This window comes from Strix aluco, chromosome 19, assembly GCF_031877795.1.
Source record: "Strix aluco isolate bStrAlu1 chromosome 19, bStrAlu1.hap1, whole genome shotgun sequence".
In the NCBI taxonomy this organism is placed as follows: Eukaryota; Metazoa; Chordata; class Aves; order Strigiformes; family Strigidae; genus Strix; species Strix aluco.
The window spans coordinates 13,927,118-13,938,645 of NC_133949.1; the positions used below are offsets into that span (position 1 = coordinate 13,927,118).

The window sequence follows — 11,528 nt, forward strand, 5'->3', positions numbered from 1 at the left end:
GCAAGGGCATGTTACAGACACACAGAGGAAAAAACAACCTCTGCCAGGCACAAAGCTCTTCTTATCACAGAGTGGCCAGGACAAGTCCCAGCACAACGCACTTCCTCACATTTTTCAGAATACACGTGGTCATTTGGATAAGAAGGTTTCAGCAGGATAAAGTAAGCTGGTTTATAAAAATTCTTTAGCTTAAGTCTATGTGACTACTCACAATATCTTAACTAATTGATCAACTTGTGCTGTAACTTGTGGGACTGCTGCAGTTGTTTTTCCCCTTAGCTCAGTATCTTAGTGACACCTAATGTTTGTTTTCTGTAATACACTTTGAAGAACAAAGCAAACCCTTTCTGACCCATTTTAATAATCTGATTTGTACACTGATATAAAACCGATCCATCTTCAAAATAGTGTACAAAACTAATTACATACTGTAAAAACCCATTCTTAGTATTCAAAGTCATTTCAGTGTAAAAGCAGACAAGCTAGCTTTGCTCTGTCTTACACATTTCTGCTCTAAAAAGATAAAATACAAAACCAATCTAAAGGTATGTTTTGCTGCATTAAAAATAAAGCCATGAAAGTTAGAATTAGACATAGTTTCTCAGGACATACAAGCAGATAAGATTTCCTGTATTTTGGTTAAAATGTTCCAAAATTTTGCTTAAGGTTCCTAAATTTTAGTAAAAAGTTACTAAATACTGAAATTCAGTAAAGTATACTAGGTCTTACTTCATTTCCATTAAACCCTCCTTCAAATGCAAAGCTCAGCAGTTTTTTTTCTTCCTTATCTCCAGCTAACAATATGCAACCAAGAGGGAAAAGCCAGCGCTCAGTGAAATTTTTAACTTAAAGTTTGGTGTACAAAATAACATTATTTTCTATTATACTGTCTAAGCTACTGGTATATAAACACAAGTAATAAAAAAGCATACATATTTCTAATACCACCAATGTATTTTACAAAGGGAAAGAACTCCATCCTCTCTACATTATTTTGAAGGACAAGGTGTCATAAGCAAATTTTTTTTTTAAGTTAAGAATTTTATGACCTACTGTATTAAATTTTATTCTATAGTTTCAAGAAATTTGGGGGAAAGTCCCCAAATTAAGACCATGTGCTCATAAACCACTCTGAAACACAAACTGCAGGGCGTGCGTATGACAGCATGAAATCAAACCCATATGCACATGTAGACTTTAATAAAATTAAAATTGCAAATCATGTACATGACAAACATGTGATTGTAAAATACTATCAATACTGTCATACTTGCATTTCTGGGACAAACAAATTCTTCTTGTATTTTTCCACCCTATTCCTTCCTGTAGGTTAAGAAGATTTCTGTCCTTTATGGAATACAAACTATTCCATAACATCAAACACCACTCCAAATTCAACTCCAAAAATTTACTTAACAGAAGTAATTTGGTAAAAACCCTCAAATCTGAAGGTACATGAATTCAAGTGTTTGATCTATGCTCAGTATTAATCTTAAGATAAGCATATTACATACAAACCATGACATTGATTGTAAATATTGGCTCTTTCCACTTCAATAGGAAAAATTAAAAGTAAAATATGAAAGCAACAACACAATATTACAAACAAAAAAGCCTCTGGCACAGAAGTGAACTCTGTACTTACAGGTATGCTCCAGACTTGCATTCCATCACTGTATCCGATCATCAGCAGTAGGGGTGGTTCATTCCCAGTGCTGTGTATTTCGTGAAACTCCATATTCCTTGATGTATCTAAAATGGGTTTAAATATCAAAGCCATCATTAGCAGGTGAGGATCAACTGTGGATGGTGTCAGTTATATGAGATGGTGTTTTCTCAATGCATGTTTCTGTTGTCATAAGTAAAAGCAAGCAACGTGGTTTAAATTTTTATGCTGAAACAATACTGAAATATATTCCTTTAGACAAACATAACAGATTTGTTAAAGTTTCACAGAGAGGTCAGAAAGCATTAAAATTTAAAATTATGGAGAAACATTTTCTGGAATACAATGTGGGTTGTGACTAAATACCCCAAAAACTTCTGTAATTCTTTCTCCAGTGATTAATAAAACAGGGCAAACTTTTCAAATAGAAAAAAATTTGCAAAGGACCAACAAAATAAACATTAACAAATACAGAAATTACAAATGCACAGACTGCTCAAAACTATTTCTAGATACTATATAATTAATCTTCACATCAACCTTACCACAAGAAGAAAATCCCCAGGAAGAAAAGTGCTACAGGACATAATAATCAAAAATATTAAGCTTTTCTTGAGTAAAGCCCCCTAAAACTACATTTTCAACCATGACTGAATGAACAAAAGCTCACTGCAAGCACATAAGCATCAAAGAGAGAGGAAGTATTTAGGATATATTAGGATGGAGAAAGAGAATGTATTCAGGCCCAATCAGATTAGACTGCATAAAGTAAATTTAAACAGAATATGAAAGATTCTGAAGAATATTCTACAGAGGTTTTGTTATACTGTACAAAAGAACCTAAAGAGGGAATGCCTGAGATATTTTAAAACTAAACATATGAGGAAAACAAACCTGTAAGCAAGCAACCCTGAACTAGCCTAAAGCTGGACATAATGCCATGTACAGGTTGCTCCTCTTCCTAAACAAGAGTGAGTTTGCCTTTTGATGAAGTCAAAAGGCCTATTTGTTCTATTTGGTAGATACTGAACAAGAGTGCAATTATTCACTTAGAATTTAGTCCATCTAGAGCAGGCAAATGGAATACTGAATTTTGAGTCAACAATGCTTACTGATAACACTGACTGAAATTATTGTACATGGACCCACAAATCACAAAAATAAGTGAGAGAAAATGAAGCCGTACCATTTAAATCTGCATTTTCAAATCTGACCCAAATGATCTTCTCCTTTTCTTCTGCTGGTGGGGTACCACTGTAGGCCTGGACAAAAAGCAAAAGGGTTCAAATAGGAAAGTTTAATATCCTTTTTTCTCCCTCTATAGATCATAGGAGGGAAGGTAAGTTTAAAAAAAGAAAAACAGAGATACGTGTATCCTGTTGTCACCAGTATTCCTGTGAGGTTTTGTTTCAAAAACGAATGGTTCCGTGGCCAACATATACCATATTAAATATACCTCAACACGCGTAACATCACTTACTAATGTAGAAATGACAAGACATATATAACAATGAGTCTTCTAGAGCATGTAAGAAATGCCACCTGACTTACAGCAATTTAGGCAAGCTAAAATACAGTGGCTTCTACAATCTAACTTTAGCTGTTGTACACTACTGCTAAAAGCAATGTCAGAGGTTCTCATTTGAGGCACTGTTACTCTTAAAATTCTCTTTAATTCATTTAAACGCTTTGTAAGCAAGATTGAGGAAAGAAAGAGACCTTTAACTACATCGTTTATTTTACTGACATGTTTTAGTTGTAACATCTTTAATATAGCCGTTTAGAAAAGAATAAACTGTAATTCTAGTAGAACAGATCCATGTTTCAGTTCTGTGTTCTACAGATTCCCATAAAAAGATGAGATACAAAAAGAAACTGTGAAGGAGACTTGCAGTGTTTCCAAACTGCAAGTTTTACAGTTCTCAGGAGAAACTGTGGTAGCAAGAATGTGAGCTACAGAAGAAATACCATCACTTCCAAATGAATTATAACAAAATACTGTGCAGTATTTTGGATTAAATATGAAAAGAGCTTGTATAATCACTTTATCCATGCCAGAAAAGCAATAACATGAACCAAAAATACAAATTTAAAAAATAAGTGTGGGTATTACTTTTCAAAACAAATCACATTCCATGCTTCCAAGACAAACTGATTTGTGAAGTAAGAACACAGATTGCATCCTTTAACTACAGAGGGGGAAAAAATGGGGGTGTGTGTGGAATGCAGAAATCTTTTAAATGAAAGTTTGACTATTTTTAATTTTGACCATGAGTCCAAAATGCATTTCACAAATTGATATTAGTGAGGGGAACTTTTTGTGTATATTATTATTGAGGAAATTCATCACTAACTAACCAAGATAATCCTTCAAATAAAAACCAAGACAGTTCCCTGAGGCTACAGACAATTAGCTGCAATGCTCCTCCACGAGGGACTACAGATTTCCCAGAGTAACAAACCAAAATCAGTTTCCCTCTGCTACTGAGAGGCCCATGAGCTATAGGGAAGGGACCATTCCAGTTTCGTGCTCCTGCTACCTGCAAAAACTATGATCATGAGCAGACATGAGCATCATAGTTACTCTCCAGAGAGGAAGATCCCAGTAATGAAAAAAAATAAAGAAAAAACATTTTAAAAAGCAGAGTGTGGACTTGTGTTTTGCAAAACTCAGCACTCAGGAGAACTATAGGTTAGGCAGAGCTCCACAGTCCCACAGCAGGCAGGACATTCTGAGGCAAGTTAAGGAAATAAGACAAAAAAGGGAGTAAAGGAGGCAAAAGAAACTTTCTCCTTTTCAGCCAATGATAGAAGCGAAGGTGACAAAGGGTATCTACCAAGTTGTTCTAACACCAGTTCAGCCAGGGTTCATACATAGGTTTCCAACTGCAACTCAGAAAAAACATATTTGTAAGAGGCAGAGCAAGTATTGTGCCCAGTCTCTCCCCTCCCTGAGTATTCTATTGCCAAAATTATCATAGGAAAGGACTGCAATCTTCCTCCTGCTATTTATATTGTATGTTCAACTTCTGTGTAGCTAAGATTTTCATTTTAATTATTCCCTACCAGAGGAAATCTGTAGGCCAAATCTTCAGCTGGTATGCAGTCTACACTTTCAAAAACCTGGTGCCAAAATTCATGCTCAAAAAACCCAAAAAGTTCGGCTTCTGTTTCTCAATTATTATTTTGCTCTACCTGACACACGCTTCAATTGCTTCGCACACCAAAAAAAAACAGTTTTGAAGATCTACACGTACCTGTGGCACAACATCTTGAAGAAACGTAACAACACTTTCCATGTATGACTGCTCCCTTGAAAACAGAAGGAGAATTTTAACTACCACTGAAGTTCAGAAACGGTCATGAATATATTAAATAAGACAGATCACCAGAGAAAACATGTTCAATCTTTACTACGAAGGAAAATACTAAGTATGCAATGCAGCTACTTAATATACTGCCAAACACTCTGATAATATAGTGGCCTAAAAGTCTGTAAAAAGCTAAGTGATACTTGTTCATGAAGTAATTGATTGGGGGAAAAGTATATAATGTAATAGTTAAGGAAGAAACCACATTCTTCTCATCAGAGTGGCTGACTGTAGTAGAAGAGGCATTTGGAAATTATTCTTCCGTATTTTTCTACTTGATTTGGCTATTACAATATGAAGACTTAAGCTATAGCTGGGGCTCTCCTTGTGGGGCAAGTCAACTTTAAGACCTCCTATGCATTACATACAATGATGTAGTAAGTGGTAGCGCTTGGGGCAGGAGATGGAACAAAACCCTCACTCAGAATAGTTAGGAGAGGTATTTTCAGGTAAGATTTTATAGCTTGGAAAGCTTATTCCTTCTTGGGAGCTCATTAGCAGCGATGATTTAGAATAGTATATAATGCAAGATACATTTGTTCTGGTAGATTTAAACTAATGCTGTTATTAGCTTATCCCTGCATAAGTGGTGAGTCTCTTGTGTAACTGCTGAGCAACGTACAATGTGGGTTGACTGTATTAGACAGACGGTGTTGAAACTACGCAAAAAGTTTGTGCTTTCTGTAATGAGTAATACTGAAACATGCTGGCAGCCAGAACCATCTTCATAAAGTCTGAGGCAATTTTTTTTTTTTTATTAACTCTTTAGAAACAGCTTTGGCAGCCCCCAAATTAATTTTTATACTGGCAGTAATTTTTCCTGTCCTAACTCAAGATTACTAATAGCAACAAAGAAAAACCATGAGCTAAGAAATCTAGACTCTTTATGTCCAAAGATACATATGCTTTCTTCAGACTTTCTGAGACTGTGCTGAGTAAGATTCTTTTAATAGAAATTGGGAGTGTTTAGTATTTAAGAATTAAGTACTCTGCCCTATACATAGCAATGCAGAAGATACTTCAAGTCAACCACTGCAACACCTGGATCAGCTTAAGTGGCTGACTCCTCTCTAAAAACAAAGATAAATCTAAACCATAGTTTTAAATTTTAGAAAGCTTACTCCAACTCATGGCAAAACTAGATTTTGTTCAGCAATCCAAGGATTACTGCATCACACAAAACTTGTCTTACTGCTTGAAGCCAAGGCCTTATAAATGAGCTGTGGTTTACAGTGCTGATTCTTCTTTGATTTATGTAGGTCACCAGAACTGTCTCTGTGTCTCAGAGCCCTTTATTACCTGGCAATAATACTTGTCTACAGGTACAGTATTAAATACAGTGTTTGACGTTCTCACGTGAATGCCTGCCAGCAAGAGTCATCGTGTCTTCGTTTCTCAGCTCATTTAATGAGTACTTCCCCCCCTGCCCCAGTACATCTTGAAACAAAGTTGATGTTTGGGAAATATTTTATTCAGTATATGTACTCTAAATCTCCCCTGAAGTTGAAAAACTTCCAAGAAGATATGTTTTAAGTGCTTAAAAACAACCAAAACAACAAGACTCTCCAAAAAAAAAAAAAAAAAAACAAAACAAACATCTTCTGTTCATAGGAATCTAGGAGTTTAACATAAGCAGCAAAAAGCTGCTGCAGGCAGCTCAACATACACAAACTCTCCTCGAAAATACTGCAATTTTTGAGGTGAAAAGATATAACTCAAGAACAAGCCATCATATTTAATAAAACCAAAGAACAGATCACCTTATTCTTACAGTGTGTTTCTATTATTATTTGTCCAAAGCTTACTTTGAAGAAAAGGTCATTACAAACTGAAATGCATTTGTTCAAAAATTCTGCAACATAAAAAAAAAAGCGCTTATTCTATCACGTGGCTGTAAGAAAAACCTCTAGCACAACTTTTTGAGGCACAATGATAGGTTTCTTGTGCTCCCTGGTAAAAATAAAGTGAATCTTGATGTTGAAATACACAGCTATCTCCAGTGGCAAACTATGGGCCGCTGAAACTGATAGTACAAGTGAACATTTCAGTACAGTGCCATTTTCCTTTGCTCTTGGTTTTGTTCTCTTAAGCAAAAAAAAAAATATCAGAATGCACAATTCTACTTACTGAAGGACTTAAAACATATAAGCCTATCATTAAATATATCCACCCCTGTGACAAGGTATTATTAAAAAGCACAGCAAGAAAGGAACATGCTATGTGTGTTCCTTCAATCCTTAGGAAGGAGTTTGCAATCACTGATATACAGCCAGCATAGTGTTTGTACAGCAACCAAAATTGTGTAAAGAAACAACAAAACATTGCAAAATATTCATCTTTAAAATGTACAACTTTGAAGGTTTTGGTGTATAAGTGAAAAGCAACCTATTTAGAGACAGTCCGACCTGCACCGCCCTAGGAGACAGGAGTGCAACACCTGTTTATTTTATTGGAAAATACTCAAAGTGACAAAACCATACTGTCAACACAAGCCCTCACAGCTGGCTCTGAAAGGAAATTCAGGCTAGGTTCTTCTTCTACAAGAAAATAAAAACCATTTCAAATACGGGCTATTCTTCTAGAACACGCTTACGTGACAGCTTGTGGCCGAACCACCACTCCTCCAGTACATCGACTAGGGCGGCGCGGAGATTCTGTCGCCATTGTTTCCTTGCAGATACCTGTAAGAAACACATTTCTTCTTAATAATAATTTGTATCAGGGTTATTTCTTACACTAGCCCTTGACATATTCTTCAGGATGATAAAACCATCTTGAAACTTAACTTATACAAACCTATAAAGGCATTATGCCCCTTTACAGCACTTTTTAAAAAACAAAAAACCCCAAACAAAACCAAGTTCCTTTTTCAGTATCTCAGTCACTACAGCTCCTGCAATGTATGTGAACGCAAAAAAAACCCCACAGACCTGCATGATAAAGTGGAAAATTCCCTTCAAACTGTACATTAAAGAAAGTGGTACAGGTACACAGTTATCACCATTATATAAGACCATTATTTACTAATGAGCTGTTGTCTTAGAAAATAATTACATGAAAATAATGCACAAGCACAATTGCAGTGTATTGTACTCTTGAAAATCTGTCATGGGTTACGTTGAAGCGAACACAAAAAGCATGGTGGAACACGTTCTGCTTTTTTTATGTCAGCTTTTTGTGTCATCTTCAAGTTTTTCCTCACAGTTCTATTCTTCCATGTGAAAATTCAGTGTAACACTCCTAAAGGCAAAAACCACCTGAGGAGCATCACAGATCCCAGCTAGCTCTTCAGCCTGCCGTTCAGCCGCTCCATTGTCCCCCCGCCCCAAACCAAGAACCAGTAAATAAAGTGAGAGAAAAAGCCAAATCCCCAGTGTGGTGTCGGTTATCAGCATCATTTCATGTTTGGGCAGACTTCGTAAGGGCCACCTCATTAGGCGAGGCAAGAACACACACTTAGTGCCACAGAAATTAATAACAAAACGTTCAGCGAATATAACTGAAGTTTGACACACGTGTCAAGCAACCTGAACAGAAAAAATGGTACTTAAAGGATGAAATATCCCTTCCTATTCTGCCTTAATCCAGCGGGCCACCTGCGCCAGCCGGTGCCCGTCGCCCGCCCCTGAGCCGTGAGCGCTGTCACCTGCACCACCACTCCCAACACCTGCCAAGTTGCCCCAGCGGGGCTGTGCCGGGCCGGAGCCCTCCCCCAGGCGGGAGCCCCGGTGGCGGGCGGGAGGCGGCCGGAAAGCCCGGGGCACCCTCAGCCACCCGCTATTGAGCAACTCCAGAACAAAACGCTCCAACCTGGCCGGCCTCTCCCCTCGACTGCCGCCCCGTGAGTCAGGCCGCGGCCATCCCGGGAGGCGCCGGGGCCCACCGGACGCCCCTCTCCTCACGCCCCGCGCCCTCCCGCGCGGTGACTCCCCTCAGGCCCCCGCCCTCCCTCAGCGCCCCGGCCCCTGCCCGGCCTCACAGCCCCACACTCGCCCTCCGAGCCGACCACAGCGCTCCCCCAGAGGCCGGGCCCGCCCCACAGCCCCCGCCCCGCGCTCCGCGGCCCGGCCCTGCCCTCAGCCCGCGGGTGCCGGGCGCGTCCCCCTCACCCGCCGCCGCTCCCCTCCGCCCGGCTCCTCACTGACAGTGTTTGGGACCCCCACGGGGAATGACACCCAGCGCACCGCGCGCCGCTGGCCAATCAGACGGCTCCGAAGGCGGGCTGCTCCCCTCTGCCGGCCAATCACCGCTCCCGCTCCCTAGCAGTGGGCGGGGCACGGAGGACACGGAGGGCGGCTGCGCCCTAAGCTCGGTTGAGACGGCGAAGCAGCCGCCGGCGCGGCCCCCACCCGCAGCTTTGTTTACATCGCGCTCTCGCGAGAGCCGCCGCGCCGGTTCCCGCGCACGTGAGCGGGGGGCGGAGCGTCACGCGCCGCCAATGGGCGGAGAAGGCCCCGCCCACGCCGAGCGTCGGCGCCGTGTTTACCTTCCGCGCGGGCGTGCGCGGTGACGTCAGCGGCAGCGGGCGGGGACTGCGGCGGGCTGCCAGGGGGGCGCCAGCGGCGGGTTCGAGCCCCGGGGACGGAGGGGGAGGCCCCGGGCTCCGCGCCGTGCGGGAGAAGCGCGCAGCGAGCAAACTGCCGGCAGGCGGAGAGACCGCGCGGGGTGAGGGGCCTGGGGGGGAAGGCCGGCCCTCAGCCGAGCAGCGCGGCGCCGTCGGAGGGAGCGTCTCTCTGGCAGGAGCGCTTGCAGCCGCCGGCTGGCGAGAGGTAGGAGCAGGTTTCCCTCAGGGTTCGGGGGTTTCGGCAGCGCCCCACCGCGCAGAGGGATGTTTACAGGTGCTCGGCGCTGCGCGGATGCCTGGGGGTGACGCACCTCGGTGGAGCCGAGGGACCGCCCTCAGAGGCGGCTCTGGACACCCGGTCAGGTTTCCAGCAGGGAGCCGGGGCCTCAGGCTCCCGGTTCCAGGCAGCAGGCACCTGAAAATCAGCATTGGGCGACCTGTTCTGGGCATCTACTCAGAGTTCTGTAACTACGACTCGTAATGGGCATCAAAAAAAGTAACTACGAACGTAACGCACAGCACACTTCACACAGTACTTGTGATCAGAAAAGAGTAACCGTTCTTTGTTCCTCTCACCCCGAAGAAAAACTTAAACAAGGGCTTTTCAGCTGCCGAGTTGCCCAACGGGAGAACTGTCCTCTGGGTAAAAAAAAAAAAAAAGTAGTGCTAGAGGCCTATTTATTTATTTTTTGTGAAGTGTAACAGGGTGATGCAAATCATGCCTGCCTTCAGCATCCTGATGATGCAGAACTGGTTTTGCACGTATTGGAGCTTTATTTCAAAAGGAAAAAAAAAAACCTGGTGTAAGTCAGACTTGATTTTACCAACAGGAGAGTGTATTCACACATTAGCTGGAAATTTCCACACTTCTGTCTCAGCTTTGATAATTAATTTCAGAGAAGTCAAATGATACGTAGGTGGGCAAAGCATACACAAGAGTAAACTGCTGCTGGTTAGTTTATGTCTAGGAGAGGAGCTTTGAATCTTGAATGCTTACCAACATTCAGCAGCTTTCCCAGGAAAAATTGTAGGTTTTGTCTAGTTTATTAAAAGTGAAAAAAGCTGATGTCTGCCCCTCCAGCTGGAGAAGCCCAAGTCTAGAACTGCTGTGAGGAAATGTGGGAGAACAAGGCACACATTTATGAACACAGCAGAATTTAATGAAAACTTAAATTTTGCTTCTATATAGAGAAAAAAAAAACAGTAAATTTGCTAGTCTTTTTCCTTTTACATATTTACATTCTAAGCAGCAATACAGATACTCAACTAACACATTACACTTGCATCTTATTGTGACCAGTCATCTTTAAAAGGTTGAATGTCATGAGGTTAAATTGAAAATAGACAATTACTATCACAGTGTGTTGCAAAGATTGTTGCTAGGTTAAGTACATAGAGCTGCTCTTAGTTTCTAAACACTTTCCCCCCATCTATGGTGTTTAATTTCAATATCACCTACAGCAAAACTGGAGTGTTAACTAAGTTGCATCCCATATAAACAAATTCCTGAAGGATCAAAGTTGGACAGACTGTTATTTTCATCTTGTCAGATAATGCAGCACTCACAGGATGGATGAAAGAATTATACATTTTCAGAAAGCGTATGATTCCCCCTAGGATTTCTGTAACCATGGTAACACATATAGAGATAGCAGGCCTGATTTCAACCCATGTTTTATTGTTCCAGCAGTAAACAATTAGATCCTATAAATAACCACCCTAGCCCTTGGAATAAAATACTGGCCTTTGCTTCCCCATTAAAAAAAAAAAGCAGGTTGTATATTGCTACAGTTAAATAGAACTATGTGGGATGTCTTGTTTCATAAGCCACGTAGCCAGTGAGGAAGGGGAGAGTATCAGGTTTTTCATGAATACAAAATAAATATGAATGTGCTCAACAACTTAAGCTCAAAATTGGAAAAAAAAA

The 11,528-nt window shown here is 41.1% G+C and overlaps 1 protein-coding gene across 18 annotated transcripts in view; it reads right to left on the reverse strand.

Moving 5' to 3' along the window:
* The window catches only part of BCAS3 (BCAS3 microtubule associated cell migration factor), a 372,112-nt gene extending 362,395 nt beyond the window's left edge, over positions 1-9,717 (reverse strand). For 14 of the 18 annotated variants that reach the window (XM_074845783.1, XM_074845781.1, XM_074845778.1 and 11 more), the window contains exons 1-5: positions 9,147-9,237; positions 7,631-7,718; positions 4,924-4,978; positions 2,853-2,928; positions 1,646-1,752 (exon numbers count right to left, since the gene is read on the reverse strand). In XM_074845783.1, the coding sequence (XP_074701884.1) occupies positions 1,646-1,752; positions 2,853-2,928; positions 4,924-4,978; positions 7,631-7,701 (309 nt within the window). In that variant the 5' untranslated portion in view covers positions 7,702-7,718; positions 9,147-9,237. Of the gene's footprint in view, positions 1-1,645; positions 1,753-2,852; positions 2,929-4,923; positions 4,979-7,630; positions 7,719-9,146; positions 9,238-9,523 lie in introns of those variants that run through there. The other 4 variants (XM_074845789.1, XM_074845793.1, XM_074845795.1 and 1 more) reach the window with 4 other exon arrangements.
* Between the last annotated feature and the right edge of the window lie 1,811 nt (positions 9,718-11,528).